This window comes from Aotus nancymaae, unplaced genomic scaffold, assembly GCF_030222135.1.
Source record: "Aotus nancymaae isolate 86718 unplaced genomic scaffold, 86718_ANA_hifiasm-v0.15.2.pri h1tg000019l, whole genome shotgun sequence".
NCBI classification, from domain to species: Eukaryota; Metazoa; Chordata; class Mammalia; order Primates; family Aotidae; genus Aotus; species Aotus nancymaae.
This window is the reverse complement of record NW_026988431.1, coordinates 50156112-50177753: the sequence shown is the minus strand read 5'-3', so window position 1 is coordinate 50177753 and position 21642 is coordinate 50156112. Positions and strand designations below refer to the sequence as shown.

Below are 21642 nucleotides of genomic sequence, written 5' to 3'. Positions count from 1 at the left end.
GAGACAATCATTCATTTGGATAAAAATGTTCTTTCTGGCCGGGTGCAGTGGCTCACACCTATAATCTCAGCACTTTGGGAGGCCAAGGTGGGTGGATCACCTGAGGTCAGGAGTTTGAGACCAGCCTGACCAACATGGTGAAACCCCGTCTCTACTGAAAATACAAAATTAGCTGGGCTTGGTGGCGCATGCCTGTAATCCCAGCTACTTGGGAGGCTGAGGTGGGAGAATCGCTTGAACCTGGGAGGTGGAAGTTGCAGTGAGCCAAGGTCACACCATTGCTCTCCAACCTGGGCAACAAGAGTGAAACTCTGTCTCAAAAAAAAAAAGTTCTTTCTCTCATCTGTCCTATGCTTATCTCCCTAAGGTGGCATCTGGGGGCATGAGGAAGTGGCTCCTGCTTCCTTGTGGTAGTAGAAAGCATTGATGTCCCTAGATGGGATGTGGTATGTCTTCTTGCCTGAAGGATAATGGTTTTTTTTCACTATACACATGAGCAGGTCCAGGGGTCTCCCTTGCCAATCTGACCCCATCTCAGTACCCACTGGTGTGAGATGCACCCCCTGAGTCCTGGCTTGGACAATTCTCTCTGTAGTCTACTGTGCAGAGCCACACCATACCCCTTGCCTCACTATGGTGATTTCTCTAAAGTTGACCAGCAAGAGACTCAGCTACTTCTGGCCCCTAGGAAAGAGTGACCATGAAAGCTAAACCTCAGAGGTTCCTTTCTGCCTGGCTTCATGATCTGTGCTTTTAATTAAGTTGGCTATCCTGTGTTGGTGCTGAGGGCCACCTGGGAGTGAATCTCTTTCTGAATGGTGACCACTGCCCTTGGTGTTACCATAATGTATCTAATATACTACTCCTTCTCCAGGCCACAGCTCAAATGTGGGGGTAAGTCAGGACCCACTTCTGATGGCTTTACACTTCTCTCTCTCCTTCCCTCAATAATTTCCCCTGCCAGAACTAAAAAGTTTTCTTTTACTTGTTCCATGCTATATTCCTCTACCGTACAACAATAGAACTGACCAAGCTGTCACCCTTTCCATACTTCAGGTTCTACAATGTATGCCCTCCATGCTCAGGAATCATAGGCTAAAGGGAGGTAAGGAAACTTAGAAAATCCTTTCTTGAGACAAAAGCCTCAATTTGGGCAGTTAAAAAATTAATTCCATTCTACTTTTCTGGTACTCCTATAACTGTTGAATATCTACTCCATTGCCACTCCCACCTCCACTTGACAGTCAGATAGGTGGAGGCTTGAGTGAATTCAGGCAAAGGCTGTGAACTCAGAAGGCAAAAAACAAAACCATATTTAAAACTATAAATATTAGCCCTGTTACATGGTAATTAGTGAGACATCATTTAAGTTACTCGCTTAAATCCCAGGATACAAAATCAGTGTGCAAAAATCACTTGCATTCCTATAAACCAGTGACAGGCAAGCCAAGAGCCAAATCATGCATAAGCTCCTCTTCACAATTGCCACAAAAAGAATAAAATACCTAGGAATACGGTTAGCAAGGGAAGTGAAGAACCTCTTCAAGGAGAATTACAAACCCCTGTTCAAAGAAATCAGAGATGACACAAACAAATTGAAAAATATTCCATGCTTATGGATAGAAGAATCAATTTCATGAAAACAGCCATACTGATCAACATAATTTAGATTCAATGCTATTCCCATTAAACAACCATTGACATTCTTCATAGAATTAGAAAAAACTATTTAAAAATTCACCTGGAACCAAAGAAGAGCCTGAAGAGCCAAGATAATTCTAAGTAAAAAGAGCAGTGTCCACTCATGAATAATTATTTGATGGAATTTCAAACAGTTATTTCAAATTTATCATTAGAGAATCTCATTTTATTTTTACCTTAAAATATCTTTTCTTCTATTTACTATATCAAAGTTATGAAATAATTGCTATTCTGTTCAAAACTTCTAACCTTTAACTTGGGAGTGAGGAGGAATAGAGTTTTAGTCTAAAATACTAATGTATTTTACAAATAACATGGAATCAAAGTTTTACAAGTGGTCCACACTGGTTTGTGATACCTTCTTCCATTGTTTCAGTCAAAAGCAATGGTAATTTAAAGTAAGGAGTTTGTTCTACACTTCTTCCCAAATTGGACCTTGTGGTTTACTTCAAAAACATGCTTTATTTTACCTACTTTTGAAAAGCTCTTATCAGACAAATTACCAGTTTCAATTTCTTCTACTTTTTCTTCTGTCTAGTTTAGGACATTCATACAACTAAATGACACTATTATTCATTCATTGCATCAATGTTTTTACTTTTTTGTCTTTGAAATACATTAAACAAGAATTAAATGGGAGATAAAGAAAATTGCTTCAAAGGTTCCTGTCTCACTAGTGTCAAGTAGGCAGAGGAAAACTCCTTCTGTGGTCATCTGGCCTGTCCTGAGTGCCGAGAGCAAGCCCTCACAGCCCTGAGCAAATGTCCAGCCCTGCTCTGGACAGCCATCACAGATAGATTTCTTCACAGCCCGCTGTAGGCCTGTAGAATTGAAGAATTTCAGAGATAAAAGTTTCATTTCTAATATGAAAGTTCCTCAAAAAAAACTAAATATAGAATTACCATATGATCCAACAATGCCACTTCTTTGTATATACCAAAAAGAATTTAAATCAGAGCCTCAAAGAGACATTTCCATACTCATGTTCATAGTAGCATTATTTACAGTAGCTAAAAGGTATGAACAACCCAAATGTCCATCAACAGATAAATGAACAAACCATGGCATATACATACAATGGAAAATAATTCAGCTTTAATAAAGAAATTCTGACATAAGCTACCACATGTATGAACATTGAAGATATTATGCTAAGTGCAATAAGCCAGAACAAAAGAACAACTATTATATGATTCCACTTGTATGAGGTACCTAGAGTAGTCAAATTCATAAGGACAGAAAATAAAAAGGTGGTTGCCAGGGGCTCAGGAGAGAGGAGAATGGGGAGTTACGGTTTAATGGGTATAGAGTTTCAATTGGGAAGGACAAAACAGTTCTGGAGATGAATGGTGGTGATGATTGCACGACAATGTGAATGAATTTAATGCCAATGAACTGTGCACCTAAAAATGGTTTAAAATTTAAACCATGTTATCCATAAAGTGGTAAGTTGTATGTTTTATATAAATTATCACAATAAAAAAATTATTACCCTCATGGAGCTCACAATCTAGGAGAGAGAGATAATAAGCAAATTAAAATATAAAAATTGTTTAAGTAGATGAGATGTGTTTTTTTTTTCATTCTGAATTAGCTTTTGGTCTGCTCTCACTTTCCAGATAAGAAACTCAAGGACAGAGAGGAAAAGTAACACAATCTACCCATAAGACACTATTTGTTTGAATCCTGAGCCAATGATCTTTCTATTGAATTATACTTACTATGAGGTACTTCTATTACCTCTATTTTATCTGAGCCATTCACTTATGTACTAGAAAGAGAATAGGCTCTGGCACCTGGGTTCAGATTACAGCTCAGCTGCTTCCTGGAAGTTTTATCTTGAGATTTCCTCTTCAGTAAGATGGAGATAACAAAGCCTACTTCATAAAGATGAAATGTAATTGGTTATACTTACATGTTGGTACAAAGTAAGGAGTCAATGAAGATTAGTTCTTTTCCTAAATCTCTCAAAATGGCTTCTCTGAGTTTGTTGTTTATTTATAAGCTATGTTCAATATGTAAATACTTATAGTCTAGCAGTTTCAGCAAACATATTCATGTGTTTGTGCTTTTATAAATTATTGTAGCAATATAGTTTAGATAGTACTGAAACAAGTACTTTCCACAAAAACTAGTCATCTTCTGTACTAATGTTTCACAATCACAGAAAGCTATTAACGATTAACATTTCTGTATATATCTCTAATTTGCTCTGTTACATTGCTGTTTGGTTTCCAAGACCTTCTCCCCTAATCTGTCATTGGCCACTCTCTCTAAGATTTTCCAAACTTTTCCTGAAAAGCCTGTTACTTCCTTCATACCTGACCTCTGATGGAGCACAGATAAGTCTTCCTCTCCCATTCTCTAGAGAATTCAACAACACTCTCTTAGGTGAGGACTGACTTTGTCACCCTTATTAGGATCCCCATCAGTTTTTATTATTTTGCTTGTTTGCTTTTAGACATGTGGTCTCACTATATTGCCCAAGCTGGCCTTGAACTCCTGGCCTCAGGGATTCTTCTACTTCTGCCTCCCAAGTAGCTAATACTACAGGTGTGTGCCAACGTGCCTGGCTTTTCTCATCGACTTTCAACAAACTCTAGTTCATTTCCATTTTTTTTTTTGAGACGGAGTTTTGCTCTTGTTACCCAGGCTGGAGTGCAGTGGCACTATCTCACCTCACTGCAGACTTCACCTCCTGGGCTCAAGCGATCCTCCTGCTCAGCCCCCCAAGTTGCTGGAACTACAGGCAGATGCCACCGTGTCCAGCAAATTTTTGTAGAGAAAGGGTTTCACCATGTTGTCCAGGTTGGTCTCAAACCCCTGTGCTCAGGTAATCTGCCCACCTTGGCCTCCCAAAGTGCTGGGATTACAGGCATGAGCCACCATGCCTGATCTCTGTTAATTTTCAAAACACTTCATTTAAAATGTCAGATTAATTCTGAAACAAAAGCTGCCCCATGAGCTATCAGTATGACTCTACAGATATTTAAAAAACCTCAGTATAGTAGAGCCTAAAACATTCCAACATGGTATCAACCTGCTGAGTTCCAATCCTGGCTTTGCCACAGATTGAGCAGCCCTGAGCCATTTTTTCTGGATCTCTGAGCATCATTCATCTTTCATCTCTTCAGACATTAGTTATCTATTAATATTTATCTGTCATGTGCCAAGGTTATAAGAGTTAACAATGCAATCACAGTGGTTCACTAGACTGACTTTCTAATGAGCTGTTTCCTCATCTTTAAAACAGAAATAATACCCATCTTGCAGGGTAAAATTAAATGAAGTCAAACACATAATACATGTGGAAGTTGATTAATGTTAACTTTCATTATCCAGTATTTAACACACTGCCTAGTATATAGAATTTCAACCCATATTTGCTTCATTCATTTATTTTATTAATTATTCCTGTCTCTACCTATGGCACCTCACCACCTCTGCTCTACACCACCCACCCACTACTTCCTTGTCCCTACAGGATAATCTCATGAACCCTCCCAGCTTAAATCCTTCAAGGCGAGATGACCTTTCCAAACCAGAACAGTCCAGTTCACAGGGAGCTACACTTGAGCCAGAGTTATTTTGGAAGCTATCTCTGAGGCCCCTCTGCAACCAAGAGAATAGCATCCACAGTTCATGGCAAGCCATTTACTACCCAGAAAATGCCCGGATTTTCTTTATCCATCTGGTTATTGTTCCCAGGTTATCACTTCAACGTGTCCCATCAGATGAAAATGATATGGTACCTCCCATTTTATTGGCGAGAGGGTTTCCCCCCATGAGAGTTGCTCAAAGAGTCTTCACACGTTAATTAAAACAATAATAATAATAATTTAAAATATCTTTATTTAATCTACTTTCCATGAAATGGATCCACTCTCAAATACACAGTTGTTTGTAGTTATTAGCTCACAATTTGAAAACTGAAAAACATTTTATAAAGGCATTTGTGTGTTGAAGTATTAATATAAAGTGTAACTCTGGAAAGACCGTATGTTTAATGCTAGATGTATTTGTTCCTAGACACTGTTAGAAGTTGTGTAGCAAAGTTGTTCTTCACCTGCTCCTTGAAGGGTCATTACTGCCTATACAGTAAGTCCAGTTTTATTCTCATCAGCCAAGAACCTCAGCCATGGATCCAGATCATGTTTCTATTTCAGCAGGTTTGTATAATTTGTGTTCATCAGGCTCTTCAATGAGCTTGTGGGATATGGGCTTATAATCATTTTTATTGAATTATTCTTTGGCCAGAGTTGATATGTAGATAACAGCAATACATACATATTTCATTAATAATTTTAACCTGGGTTTTTTATATTTCAGAATAGTTTCCTTATAAAAGAAGGCATTATTAATCAGTTGACCAAGCATATTAATAATATCTTAAATATCATTAGCTTTAAAATAGAAGAATGAAAGGGAAAATATCTTTGGTTAAACAACAGCAAAAACAGCTTATTTGGGAGAATAGCTTCCCTTACATAGTGCTAGCCTTGATTTGTCTAGAGCCTTCCAATCTCCAGTTAATGTTAGTGTCAGTATATTCTTTTTGACAGTGTTAAGATACTGGAGTGCCTCTTTTTTCTATAGAATATATATACATAGGTGAAATTATGTAAAAAGCAACTTTTAACGAGAATGAAGAATTTAATGCAGAGATGTTAGCATCAAAAGAGATTCTTATTTGAAAATAGTTCTCTTGGATGCACCAAACTTTCACATAACATTTGAGTATAGATTATAAAATATTAGTAATAGAAGGAATCTTAGGAATCATTTTTACAGATAAGAAAATTGAAGGGTAGATCTCATATCGTCTTACCCCTGACCCAGTGATCTTTTTATTGTTGCATGTATGTTGAAAAATAATGTATTTTTATTTTTAAAATGCATTATTTTATGCAACTACAAGCAGAGAGGACAAAGGCAGAAAAAAACAAAATGCAAATATTGTAATATGACTGAAAAGCAAATTATATGACACTTTATTTACTTCTGTTAATGAAATATTTCTATAATAGCTCCTATAAAAGTCACCAAGCAGACAGTTGTATTTCTTTATAAAATAAAGTCAGGCTTATTGAGGAATAATGAATTTTAATGCTGAATACATTATAATAATAAAGCAGAACTATAGTAATTAAGAAAAGAGACATATTAGACATGCCTTAGGAAGACCGTTTTTTTCTATAACAAGTCTTCTTAAGAACATTTAATAATGTCGCATAGAGAACAACTCATATTTTGGTGCCAAACAAATTGTACATGAATACAAAGAACAGCATTGACTTTCTTTCCTTTTCTTAAAATAACGACCTTATTTTTTTCTACTTTGCTTATATTTTTCACTTAGTTTTCATCAGTGATTTTATATTTGTTTTCATCTTTGGCTTTGTTCTAAACAGTTGTCAGTTTTCTGAAAACAAACCAAGAAATCTTGATGGGGCTTTTTTGCCCGCCAGTATTATTTTATTGACTTTGTCTGATTCTTTGTCTTTCTCTTTAAACAAAATCACCAGAAAGCATCTGTGTATGCTATGTTTCTCCGTGTTCATTTTACTATAAAGGTTTCTTTCTTTATCCACACTTATGATATGTCATCTTCTGGCTGAATTCTGGCTTCAGGGTAAATAAAAATCAAACTTTGACTTAATATTAATAATTACAACCTGGCACTAGTCTCTTGCATTGGGCCAAACTCTTTTCCTTTTCTGTCAACTACACACATTCATACAGTTCTCAAATTCACAGATTCTAGTCTAAATGCTCCTCTTTAGATTGATGATTCATTAAATCAGGTCCTGTTCTTTAAATGAAAAATTGGGTGCTGCATCAGTTTTTGATAATAATCAATAAATTCTCAAATGTATCCACATTATGGGTTATGTAATTTTTCTATTACTGGCTTTTAAATATTTTTAATCTGTGGATCACTAACTTGAGCATTAAGATCCTTCATCTTTTCCCATTCAGTACTAGAAATAGTTCATTTTGATGATAATAACAAAATTTTTCTGGAATAGTACTTATTAATCTTCATTCACTAAATAGAAGCTTTGTACATACAAACCACTTAGAGAGTCTCATATGTCAGTGCTTAGACAGTCATTGACATAAAAAGAAAATATTATTTTATAAGCCAATCTCATTATTTTATTGTACATTATACATAAAGGATCCTATATATCACATTGTATGTATGTAAATGGTATTTTATACCTTTATAGATGTTCTATATGTTTTTATAAAATTATTCTTTTGAATTGAAAAGCTTCTTAAATTTATAGATATAACACTATCACATGTAAATGATTATTAGACACATCATTAATTAGTATATATACAAACAAGTTAAAATCTTCTTTTGAAAAGTTTGTCTTCATTGGCTTGAATGAAACATATGTAAATGTGATTTTCTTTATGTTCACATTCTTACTACTCAACACTTAAAGAAATTATCTTAAAGTTTCAATAATATTCAACCATTATACATTTTAGAATTAAAACTGTTTTTCTGTCCCCCACACACTCACTCATACTGTTCATATTTGATTAATTTCATAATGAACTTAGTTATTTAACTTCTATTCTTCATGATCTACTCTGTATAGACTTGATTTTTTTACCCTATTTTAATTTTATCCTTAATTGCCAAATCTTTGCGAAAATAAATATGAATATATTAACTACATTCCAATTAAGGAACATCCTTGGGAAATCACTGAGATAAACACTATGTTACAAAGGTTAGGCATATTTATGGAGATCATTATCAACTGCCTTGAAAATCCTATTAAATAATTTTAAATTTCTGTTAAAAAATGAAAATCCTGAAATATATGTTTGATATTTCTTTGTTTAATTTTTTTAAGAGAGGTAAGGGGTCTTGTTATATTGGCCAGGCTGGTCTCAAACTCCTGGTCTCAAGCGATCCTCCTGTCTCAGCATCCCAAAGTGCTGGGATTACAGGTTGATCCACCATGCCCAACCCCCATATGTTGGATCTTTAAGACAGATCTTTTTCTTGTTTCATTTAAATTTAAATCATATTAAAGTTCAAACCAAGCCTAAGCAGTGCCTTGAAATCAATCGAACAGTACTAATGGGAGAAGACATAGTATATTCTGTTTCTGTCTGTAATGCCCTTTCAGAGCCTGTTTCCGGAGCCCCTGTCCATACAGAGTCATTCTGTGCAATTCCTCCGAGCCCTGTGGGAGAAGACCCAGACAGGGGATGCTCACAGCTTTGAAACGGCCATGATGGAGTCCATGTTTCCACAGCAGAAGGTAAAGGTTCCTTTCCTTGGCCATATTATAAGCCAAGATTTAAGACTGCCTTGAAATGGTTTACCTTTTTTTTTTTTAGCAACTTAATTTCTTCCTTCTTTCCTTTACCTTTTTTTTATCATTATCAGAAAACACTTATAAGTAATTATTTTCACGTGGTACCATAGAGGATTCAGAATAGAGTGGTATCAGTAAACAAGGTCATTGCCCTTTGAGGTCTATGTATTAATACAGTTCCTTAGAACCACACAATAACTGCATGCAGAGTATGAAATAGAAAACATTTTACAGCTGGGTGTGGTGACTTGTACCTGTAATCCCAGCTACTCGGGATGCTGAGGCAGGAGGATAACATGAAGCCAGTAGTTCAAGATTAGCCTGAACAACATAGCAAGACTCCATCTCTAATTTTTTTTTTTTAATACCCAGGCATGGTAGCCCATGCCTGCAGCTCCACTACTCCTTGATCTTGGTCTTCCCAGCTCTGGAACTGTAAAAAATAAGTTTCCATTATTTATAAATTACCCAGTCTTAGGTATTTTGTTATAGAAGCACAGTGACTAAGAAAGAAGGCCTGAATTAAAGTTAGAAGTTGCAGGAAGATTGGAGAGCTATTAAGAAAGTCAAATCAACAGGACTTAGAGCCTGATAAGAAAAATAGAAGAATCTAGGGTGACTCCAGTTGCATTGTTTGGCTACCTGGATGACGATATCACCCTGAAAATGAGAAATCACAAAGTAATCTGATGGAGCAGAAGAAGATAAAGCATTCTGATTTACATATTTTGAATCCAAGCCGTTTATATGGCTAACCAGGTGGAGATGGTGGTTAAATGCCAATGTGGGCCTCAGGAACAAAGCCATGACTGGAGATACGGATTTGGGATTCACAAGCCAGCACTTAATGTCATGGCAGAAGACTGGACAATCATGCCAATATTAAACAAATTCAAAGTACAAACAAGTAGCAAATTAAGTACTCCAGAACTGATATCTTGTGAAACTAACATAATATCTCTCAAGTGATTAAGAATTCTAATAAGATGAAAATGAACGTGATTGATCAGAAGTTTATTTGTAATGGTCTGTAAGACTCTAAAGACACATCAAACTATTGCATCACTACTTTTTGGCTTAGGTTTAGGAATTCAACATGCAGTATTAAAAATAAAGGAAACGTCACGATTGCATCAGTGTAAAGTAAAATGGAATTCTTTGCACATTTCATTCAAATTTTCAACTGTTGCATCATGTTTGAAGACAATGCCTCAAGTTCTCATAAATTTTTCATTGAGAACTATATTTTAACTAGAGGCAACTAGTAAATGAAAACTTGGCAGGCTGCTTCAAATCCTAAGAGATTTAAAAAAGTACTTGGCAAACTAGTTTTGTGCATACTCAGAAGTATACTTATTCATATTTCTTGTATTTTATACTAATAAACATTTCTCTAAGGGAAAATTAACAGTAAACCAAATTTAAAATTTTTTAAAGTTTTATAATTTGGTTTGTTCATGAGTAATAGAAAAAAACTTTTATATCTGCAATGTACATTATGTGGCAATATCTGCCCAAGTATTTTTCTCCTTTGTTTTTTCCTATTTTTTATGAAGTGTTCTGTGTACTAAATTCAAAACAGCCGTGAGAATGGTGCAAAGTCTGTTTTATTTTCACAATAGGTGCCATATAGACTTACATTAGTGATTTGAAAGAGATGGCCATGTGTGTATCGACAGCTGTGATGGAGTTTCACTATTTCGATGGAGTACCAGCGAAATAGATTCAGGTACACAAGAAAGAAGGAAGAAACTCCTAAGAAAATGCCTGAGTATCTAGAATATAACATTCTGGATGATACGAAGAGAAGTTTGTTATTGTGGTTGCTTTATAATAGAATCTTGGAATTTTAGAACTAAAAATTATTCATGAGATACCTATTAAATTGTAAATTGCTTGAGGGCAGGAATTTTGCCATATTTACCATTGTATTGCCAGAGCTACACGGTGCTTGGCACACACTAGGCTCTCATTAAACAGTACGTATCAATTGAAGAAATTTAAAAATCTTGTCATTTTCTGGATGTCAAAATTGGAAGGGACATGTTGAAGGTCAGTGGCAGAGTTAGAAATGATATACATACCCTTGTGACATCAGAGTTGTCACCAATGCATCTGGTACTTCCCTCCTCTGGGCACAGGACAGGATCACATTTCCCTATCTATTGAAGCAAGGCTGGCCATGTGACTTGCTTCAGCCAATTAAACATGGGAGGGGATATGTGTCACTCCAAGAGGAATCTTTTTTTTGTTTATTTGAGACAGAGTCTCACTCTGTCACCAAGGCTAGAGTGCAATGGTGGTCTCCGCTCATGGCAACCTCTGCCTCCTGGGTTCAAGTGATTCTCCTATCTCCAAGAGGAATCTTTTAAAAGCCTCTGCAATCCCTCTTTTCCTCTACCACGATCATCATGATCGTAGGAGAAAATGTTGAGATTAAGTTGCCAGAAGATGAAAACAGCCTGGAATTCTGAGCCACAACATGGAGGACTTCTGCTCTAGAGAGCCACCCAGTCCCAACAAACATTTTCCAAGAGAAAGAAATATCTGTTGTTTTGTCAGAAATTGAATTTTTGGTATTAGTTACAGCAGCATAACCTGCCTTTCTTGATTCATACACCTACCAGAGTAGTTAAGCATGTTGCCTCTGAATCACCTGGCTTTAAAATCTGGCTCTGCTCCTTACCAGCTCTGTGTCCTTTGTCTCTGTGCCCCAGTTACTTTACTTGAACAATGGAGATAATATTAGTACCTACCTCATAGCACTGTTTTGAGACTTGAATGAGTTAATACATGTAGAGCTCTCAGAACAATGGCCATACATTGTGATCTCGCAATAAATGTTAGCTAATATTCTGATCCCTAGCCAGCACCCAACCTCAAATAACACAAATTCAAATCTGTCTTACATGCATTATGGGAGGTTCAGAGTGGAGGTAGGAAGATGAACCTGAATAATAATCTCTCAAGTTATTGTACTCTTCCACTTTGATCAGATCGACATTACCAGAAACATTTTCCAAATTTCAAACATGAATTTTCAGTATAAAATTTAGCCAGGTGCGGTGGCTCATGCCTGTAATCCCAGCACTTTGGGAGGCTGAGGCAGGCAGATCACCTTAGGTCAGGAGTTTGAGACCAGCCTAGTCAACATGAGGAAACCCCGTCTTTACTAAAAATACAAAAATTAGCCGGGCATGGTGGTGCATGCTTGTAATCCCAGCTACTCAGAAGACTGAGGCAGGAGAATTGCTGGAATCTGGGAGGCGGAGACTGTAGTGAGCCAAGATCCCACCACTGCACTCCAGGCTGGGAGACAGAACGAGACTCCATCTCAAAAATAAATAAGATAAAATCAAATAATAAATAAATAAATAAATTCAATCAAATTATCTTTTGCAAACTATATATCAGTCTCACACAGGCATCAGAGAGTGAAAATGCTTATGTAATATAATGCTAAATATTTTTAATCTGTAAAAATAAAAGTTCAACATTAGTGAACTTAGTAAAATGCATAAATTCAATAGTTCAAATTTTTAAAAATTATCACCTAAATGGCATTTGATAAAATCCAACAATCATTTTACTAACACATATTTTGTATAAAAATTGTATTGGCCAGATGCAGTGGCTCATGCCTGTAATCCCAGCACTGTGGGAGGCTGAGGTGGGTGAATCACGAGGTCAGGAGTTCAAGACCAGCCTGACCAAGATGGTGAAGCCCTGTCTCTACTAAAAATACAAAAAAATTACCCAGGCATGGTGGCAGACACCTGTAATCCCAGCTACTCGGGAGGCTGAGGCACAAGAATCTCTTGAACCCTGGAAGTGGAGGTTATAGTAAGCCAAGATTGTGCCATTGCACTCCAGCCTGACAACAGAGTGACACTCCGTCCCCCCGACAAAAAGAAAAAATTATTAATGTCTATGTCTCCTTAGACTGGATTTCCATGAGAACGCATGCTTGTCATTGTACACTCAGCACCTAGAGCATAGCCTGGCATAACAATTGACACTCAGTGATATGTGTTGAGGGAATAAAGTGAGAGAGCACTATTACTAATTAGAAATGGAAAGATGTGCTCTTAGCATGATAAATATTTATCTGATAACAAAAGAAAAAGTATGCCTAGTGGTAAACAATCGAATATTTTTTTATTAAATACTGAAATAAAACCAGAATATCCACTATAAACTTTATAATTTAGTATTGTTCAAAAGCATGAGTCAACATGAGAATATAAGCCCCATGAGAGCAAGGATCTTGTCTGCTTGTTCATTACAGAATCCAGGATATCTAAAGAGCATGCCTGGCTCATACTAGGCACTAAAAAAATAAGAATAATAATAACAAATAGAACACAGACAGAAATAAGAAGTATATTATTTGAAATAAGGAGATAAATTCAACATTACTTTTAGCTAATATGAGAATAAAAAGAACACTATTAGAATTAATAATAATTTACTGGGCATTTAGAATGTGCCAGTAATTGTCCTGTTCATTTAATATCAACTATTTCGCTTAATCCCAAGACCAACACTATGAGATAGACAGAATTATTATTACCATTTTACAAATGAGTGAACTAAGTAGAAGAAAGATTTTCTCAAAGTCACAGAGCAATGGAGAGAAATAGACTTGAATGAACAGTGATTTACCACGTTCATGACTGGAAATAGTGAATATTACAAAAGTGTTAATACTTCCTAAGTTAATTAACACATTAACTGAGTTCCAATTTAAATTCTAAGAGAATGATTTTTGATCCCTTATGAAGTTATGGCAATATACAGCCAGAAGGATAAATAGATGAGACTAGTTTGAAAATTTTTGAGAGGCAAAAAAGGACATTCCAAAACATTAAAGCATACTATAAACCCTACAATTATTAAATTATTCCACTTTTAGGGAAAGAATGCAGATAAACAGAACAGACTAGTCCAGAAATCAACATGAATCACATATAATCAGTTAATCTATATATACAATTGTTTACATATGAAACAAATCCTTTTTTAAAATCCTACATAAAAGAGAATAAGATCAAAACCCTAGAGCTAACTTTATACGTATAGAAAAAATGTAAAGGTATTTGCTATAATTAGAAATTAAACAAAGATACCTGCTATCACTCTCAAACTTCAGCATTTTACAGTGATCCTACCCAATGTAGGAAGACAAAAGCAGATAAGTATAAGGATGTCCACAGAATAAAGCAGAAAGAGAAAGAGATAGAGATGAGAGGGAAGATGAGAGAAAGAGAAGTTATTTATAGACAATAAGATTATTTGTGTGGAAAGTTCAAAAGAATCTAACCTTTAGAATATATAAAAGATCCATAAAGTTATTTGATATAAGATCAACATGCAAAATCAATAACAAATCTATACATGAGTAATAACTAAATAGAAAATGTGGAAAAACATGCCATCTATAATAGCAATAAAGTTTATAAAGGACCTAGGAATAAATACAAAAGCTGTGAAACTAATGATAAAAATATTTTTAATATTAATGAAAAAAAAATTGTAAAGATTTGAATTAATGAAAAGATATGATCTTTTCATGATCAAGGACAGCCATTATCATATAAATGGAAACTTTCTCCCAAATTAAAATATAAGTACAATTTCATATCCAATCCTAATGGCAACAGACTTTCCTCATGGAGTTTGATGAACTGGTCCTAAATTTAGAATAAACAAAATTCTAAGAAAGACTGTGGAGGAGGATATTTTTTTGCTGGAGAAAAAGAAAACTCATACAAAACTATAAATGAGATGTGATTATTGCCTCAGGGATAAGTTAATGGTAAATAATGAAGAGCCCAGAAACAGTCCCAATCATATATGAAAGCTTGGTAGGTGATAGAAAGGGGATTACAAATCAGTGACAAGAAAGTAAAATATGTTTTAAATAATGTAAGGACATGTGACTTTTCCAAGCTGAAAAGATAAAAGTGGATCCTTCTCAGACACCATATAGATCAATTAACTCCACACAAATTAAAGGCTTAAATGTAATCAATGAAATCTTATAACAATTAGAAGAAAATATCAAAAGTTATCTTTATAACTCCAGGATTAGAAAAAATAGAACAATACAAATCTTGGCAAAGATGTGAAAAAGTGGAAATGTTCACACACTCTTGATGGAAGTAAAATAGGTATACCTGTTTAGAAAAAAAAAAACATACTTAAGAACATATATATATATGTATATAATCATTAATTAGACTTACAAATGACAGCTAGATGACTGTTAAGATGGGTGAGTAACTGGATTTCTGAAGTCTTCATTCCATTTAAAGCTTATCAGAAAAATGCTTAAGTACAAGGAGGTTTTCTATTACAGTACACAAAAATGTTCTAATACTACTCATCTATAAAAAAGAACAAAATAATGCCTTTTGTAGCAACTTGGATGGAGCAGGAGGCCATTATTCTAAGTGAAGTAAGTCAGAAATAAAAAATCAAATACCATGTGTTCTTACTTATAAGTGGGAGATAAAGGCATAGAGAGTGGTATAATGGACACTGGAGACTTGGAAGCTTAAAAACTACATATTGGGTAGAGTGTACATTATTTAGGTGAGGGTTGCACTAAAATATTAGACTTCATCCATGTAACCAAAAACCACAAATTTTCATTTACAGACTTCTTAAAGAGCAGTCTGCTCTTTATAATATAATCAAAGGTTATATTATAATTTAATGTGCCATATTTTTTTGCAGTTCTATTTCTAGATGAACTCTTACATATGTGCATCAGGAAACATGTACAGAAATATTCACTGAAGCATGTTTTGCAGCAAAAAATCAGGAGCAACATAAATGTCCCTTGATAGAGGAATGGGAGAAAAAAAGTGTTGTAGTATAGTCATGTTATACAGGCAGTTAAAGTGAATTAATTAGACCTATATGTAATAACATGGGATAAATCTTGAAAATATGATATTGAGTTTTAATAAGCAAGTTGCAAAACTATGATATGAGTACTATGATAGCATAAATTGTATTGTATAAATTTTTAAAACATACCAAGCAGTGTTATGCATTATTTATACATACATACACTTATGATAAAAATACACTATATTTAAAATTATACCAAATTTATGATGGGGTTGCCTTTGGGTAAGGAGAAAGTGAGGAAAGGAAGGAAGAAAATGTTACTGGGAAAGGGAATTAAGAAGATCTCGATTTCATCTGTAATTTTATTTTTAAATAACCAGAAGCAAAATATTAGCATTTGTTAAGTCTGGCTGGCAGGTACATGGGTATTTGTTAAAGTATCTTTGTAGATGCTTTTTCTGTCTTTTTTAAACTTAATTTCACTTGTAGCTAATATCAAAGAGTAAAGAATTGGTAGATTTGACTACCTAAAACATAAAATCTGTAAAAAGCAAAACCTTTTATGCACAAAAATTTCAAATGAAAATATTTGTAACAAGCATGAAAAACAAAGTTTAATATCCTTAAGCTACTATTGTAAGTTCATGTAAATCAATAATCAATGAGCCAAGGACATGAGCCAATACCTAGGAGACTCAGTCCAGAAAAGATATTCTGCCTCATTAGTAGGCAAAGTAGTCAAAGTTAAAATAAGTTAACCTTTTTAATGCATTTTTTAAAATACGATAATCAGTGCTGGCTTGAGCAAGAGAGTAAAGACACTCACACATTTCTAAGTTGAAGTGTAAATTATTTCAACATTTCTAAAAAGCAATTTAGCAATGCAGTTCAAGAGTCTTAAAAATATTCATATCCTTTCACACAGTGATTCCACTTCTAGGAATCTGTTCTAAAGAAATAATCTGAAATAAAACTTAAGATAAACAAACACAAAAATTATTGCACAGGGATTTGTAAATAGCCTAAATATCTAAAGATGGGAGAATGAAATTATTATACATCCATAAAAAAGAATATTTTTGTAGGTCAGGCCCTGAATCCAGATAAAAGAATATTTTTAAGACAGACAGATGAGATAGATAGATAGATAAATAGGCCAACACAGAAAGAGAGAGAATTATTTCCTGGCTGTCTCTGCTGAGAGAACAGAAAATATTAACAAATCCTGAAAAATTATATTTATGAGAAATATTTAGTGACATGAAACTCACTTATGGTAAATACCATATTTCATGGTATAAAATTATATTTATAAAGAATATTATTTGGAGGATTGCCCATTAAAATGACCAAAAGGAAATATACTAAAATGTTAATGATAGTTAGCTCTAGTTGATGGGATTATCATTTTCTTTTTTTTTTTTCTCTATATGAAAAAAGAAAACTTTAGGCCAATATCCATGATGAACATAGATGCAAAAATCTTCAAAAAAATACTGGCAAACTAATTGCAACAGCACATCAAAAAGCTTATCCATCATGATCAAGTAGGCTTAATTCCGGGGATTCAAGGCTGGTTCAACATATGCAAGTTTATAAACGTAATCCACCACATAAACAGAACCAAAGACAAAAACCACACATGATTATCTCAATAGATGCAGAAAAGGCCTTCGACAAAATTCAGCAGCCTTTATGCTAGAAACTCTCAATAAACTAGGTATTGAAGGAACATATCTCAAAACAATAAAAGCTATTTATGACAAACCTACAGCCAATATCATACTGAATGGGAAAAAACTAGAAGCATTCCCTTTGACATATGGCACTAGACAAGGATGCCCTCTCTCACTACTCCTATTCAATATAGTATTGGAAGTTCTAGTCAGAGCAATTAGGCAAGAAAAAAAAAATAAAGGGTATTCAGTTAGGAAAAGAGGAAATCAAATTGTCTCTATTTGCAGATGACATGATTGTATATTTAGAAGACCCTATCATCTCAGCCCAAAATCCCCTTAAACTGATAAGCAACTTCAGGAAAGTCTCAGGATACAAAATCAATGTGCAGAAATCACAAGCATTTCTATTCACCAATAACAGACTAACAGACAGCCAAATCATGAGGGAATTCCCATTCACAATTGCTATAAAGAGAATAAAATACCTAGGAATACAACTAACAAAGGATGTAAAGGACCTCTTCAAGCAGAACTACAAACCACTGCTCAAGGAAATAAGAAAGGACACAAAAGATCGAGAAACATTCCATGCTCATGGTTAGGAAGAATCAATATCATGAAAATGGCCATACTGCCCAAAGTAATTTATAGATTCAACACTATCCCCGTCAAGCTACCAATGACCTTCTTCACAGAACTGGAAAAAACCACCTTAAACTTCATGTGGAACCAAAAGAGACCCCGCATAGCCAAGACAATCCTAAGCAAAAAGAACAAAGCTGGAGGCATCACATTACCTGATTTCAAACTATACTACAAGGCTACAGTAATCAAAACAGCATGGTACTGGTACCAAAACAGAGATATAGACCAATGGAACAGAACAGAGGCCCTGGAGGCAATGCCACACATCTACAACCATCTGATCTTTGACAAACCTGACAAAAACAAGCAATGGGGAAAGGAGTCCCTGTTTAATAAATGGTGTTGGGAAAACTGGCTAGCAGTGTGCAGAAAGCAGAAACTGGACCCCTTCCTGACACCTTACACTAAAATTAACTCCAGATGGATTAAAGACTTAAACATAAGACTTCACACCATAAAAACCCTAGAAGAAAACCTAGGCAAAACCATTCTGGACATAGACATAGGCAAGGACTTCATGACTAAAACACCAAAAGCATTGGCAACAAAAGCCAAATTAGACAAATGGGACCTAACTAAACTCCAGAGCTTCTGTACAGCAAAAGAAACAATCATTAGAGTGAACCGGCAACCAACAGAATGGGAAAAAATTTTTGCAATCTACCCATCTGACAAAGGGCTAATATCCAGAATCTACAAAGAACTAAAACAGATTTACAAGAAAAAACAAACAAAGCCATCCAAAAGTGGGAGAAGGATACGAGCAGACACTTTACAAAAGAAGATATATATGAGGCCAACAAACATATGAAAAAATGCTCATCATCACTGATTATTAGAGAAATCAAAACCACATTGAGATACCACCTCACCCCGGTTAGAATGGTGATCATTAAAAAATCTGGAGACAACAGATGTTGGAGAGGATATGGAGAAACAGGAACACTTTTACACTGTTGGTGGGAGTGTAAACTAGTTCAACCATTGTGGAAGACAGTGTGGCACTTCCTCAAAGACCTAGAAATAGAAATTCCATTTGACCCAGCAATCCCATTACTGGGTATATACCCAAAGGATTGTAAATCATTCTATTCTAAAGACACATGCACACGTATGTTCATAGTGGCACTGTTTACAATAGCAAAGACCTGGAACCAACCCAAATGCCCATTGATGACAGACTGGATAAGGAAAATGTAGCACATATACACCATGGAATATTATGCAGCCATAAAAAATCATGAGTTTGTGTCCTTTGTAGGGACATGGATGAATCTGGAAACCATCATTCTCAGCAAACTGACACAAGAACAGAAAATCAAACACCACATGTTCTGACTCATAGGCAGGTGATTAACAATGAGAACACATGGACACAGCAATGGGAGCATCACACACTGCGGTCTGTTGTCAGGGGGGCAATGGAGGGACAGCAGGGCGGGTGGGGAGGTCGGGGAGGGATAACATGAGGAGAAATGCCAGATGTAGGTGACGGTGGGATGGAGGCAGCAAATCACATTGCCATTTGTGTACCTATGCAACAATTCTGCATGATCTGCATATGTACCCGAGATCCTAAAGTACAATTAAAAAAAAAAGAACAAAAAATATTTCTTTTATAATCAAGGAAAAAAGATATACTTTAAGTTATATTGCCTTATGTAAAAGAGCAGTTTACTTGAAGAAAAATCCATTCTAAGACAATCAATTTCTATTATAAAATAAGGATTTTCGAAAGAGTGTGGAAAACCAGTTGATTTATTGAAGAAATGAGAAAGACCTCCATGAAGCAAGTAGAGATTACTATTAATAATTTCATTTCAGTGCATGTGCTGCCCAACACTTCAGAGGGAATGGCACTTTGATTATCAGAGGACCAGACAGTTGACAAAGTTGATTGGGGGACTGCTAAAGGGCCAGAATTTCAGAAAGAAAATGCCTTTATTGACACATTCATTCCAGTTACGAAAGCATAGGGAAATGTCATATGCTACAGAAACGGGATCTCAAAACTATGTCCCTTACAGAAAAAAAAAAAAATACATTTGCTGCGGAAATAAAATGTGCCCCATCTGGCTAACATTTGGTGATTTGCTTTCAGTCCACATTGCTACAAACACACTTGACAGTTCCCAGGATAACTGATGGGAGTGTCAAGGCATAAGTAAAACTGAAACCTTAATTCTGAGTGGTACTCAAGGAGACTTTCTGATGCTCCCACAGGCTTAGACGTAGTGTTTTGGGTTAAAGTGTTAATGTGCTTGAATATATAAATGCATAAGTAAGTAAATAAAAAGTGAGCTTATTGTATATATGATGTAACAGTTCAAAGTCTTATGAGAAAACGTAAGTCTACATGTGTGATGGAAGTGACAAGTGCTGTGGCAGGTCAGTCTCCAAGAGAGCTGTATGAATATATATTCGAGAGAACCTTCATTTCAGAGCAAGCTAGAGGAAAGCGGGGCTTGGGATTTCAGAACCCCAGATGAGGGTGGAGGATTCTAGGCTTTTAGGCTATGAGCTCAGAACCAGGAAAATCTGATAGGCAGTTTCTAAGTAGCAATGGTGAGGTAAAAAGATAAACAGAAAGTGTGAATAAGAGTCTACCCTAAGAAGCCAGGCCAAGGGGCTAATCCAGTGATTGAGGGGAAAACTAAATGAAGACTGCAAAATCATGGAGGGGCCTGAAGAGCAGACTGAAGGTGGAATGTGGATGCAGAGGCAAATGTCTGGGACACTCTTTGCTCAGGGAAGGAGCCAGTTGGGAGAGTGGTAGAAATTAAAATACAGAGTTTGGAGGCTTTTTTTATTTTTAAAGAGAAAAATAGTTCCATATAAAAAGAATTGCATGAGCAATAACATGGAGGAGACAAAATAACCACAGCAAAATCATGGTAAATATGACTCTAAGTTCATGTATTCCATCAAAAATATTTTTTGCAAATGCCTGCTCTATACCAACCACTGTGCAGAGACTAAACATAAGCAATCATGATCCCTGCCCTGATGGAAACAAGCAATACACTAAGAAACAAATACACAACTGCATGCTGATAGATACTATAAAAGATAATGCCTAAAGAAAATGAGCATTTGTTGGATGGTCAAGGAAGGCTTCTCTGAACAGATGTCAGACATGTTTTCCTGGCAATGACAACAATTTGTACAAAGGCCTTGAAATCAAAAAACAAAAACAAAAAAGGAAGAATAAGAGAAAGGAAAAGCTTTGGGATATTAGAGCATTCTCCTCAAATGTAAGTCACACATCCCATCAAAAAAAATTTTTTTGAATAAGTACCTTCAATATGTATATATTTATTTATCTTTAAACTATATACATATATTATTTTACATACTTGTTATTTCACTATAAAACATTGAGAAATAGAAAATTTAAAGGACAAGAT

The 21642-nt window shown here is 35.3% G+C and overlaps 1 protein-coding gene across 3 annotated transcripts in view; it reads left to right on the top strand.

Annotated features, from left to right (window-relative positions):
• The window catches only part of VEPH1 (ventricular zone expressed PH domain containing 1), a 221069-nt gene that overhangs the window by 149471 nt on the left and 49956 nt on the right, over nucleotides 1-21642 (top strand). For all 3 annotated transcript variants that reach the window (XM_012447362.3, XM_012447363.3, XM_012447364.3), the window contains exons 10-11: nucleotides 5731-5870; nucleotides 8859-8993. In XM_012447362.3, the coding sequence (XP_012302785.1) occupies nucleotides 5731-5870; nucleotides 8859-8993 (275 nt within the window). The remainder of the gene's footprint in view (nucleotides 1-5730; nucleotides 5871-8858; nucleotides 8994-21642) is intronic.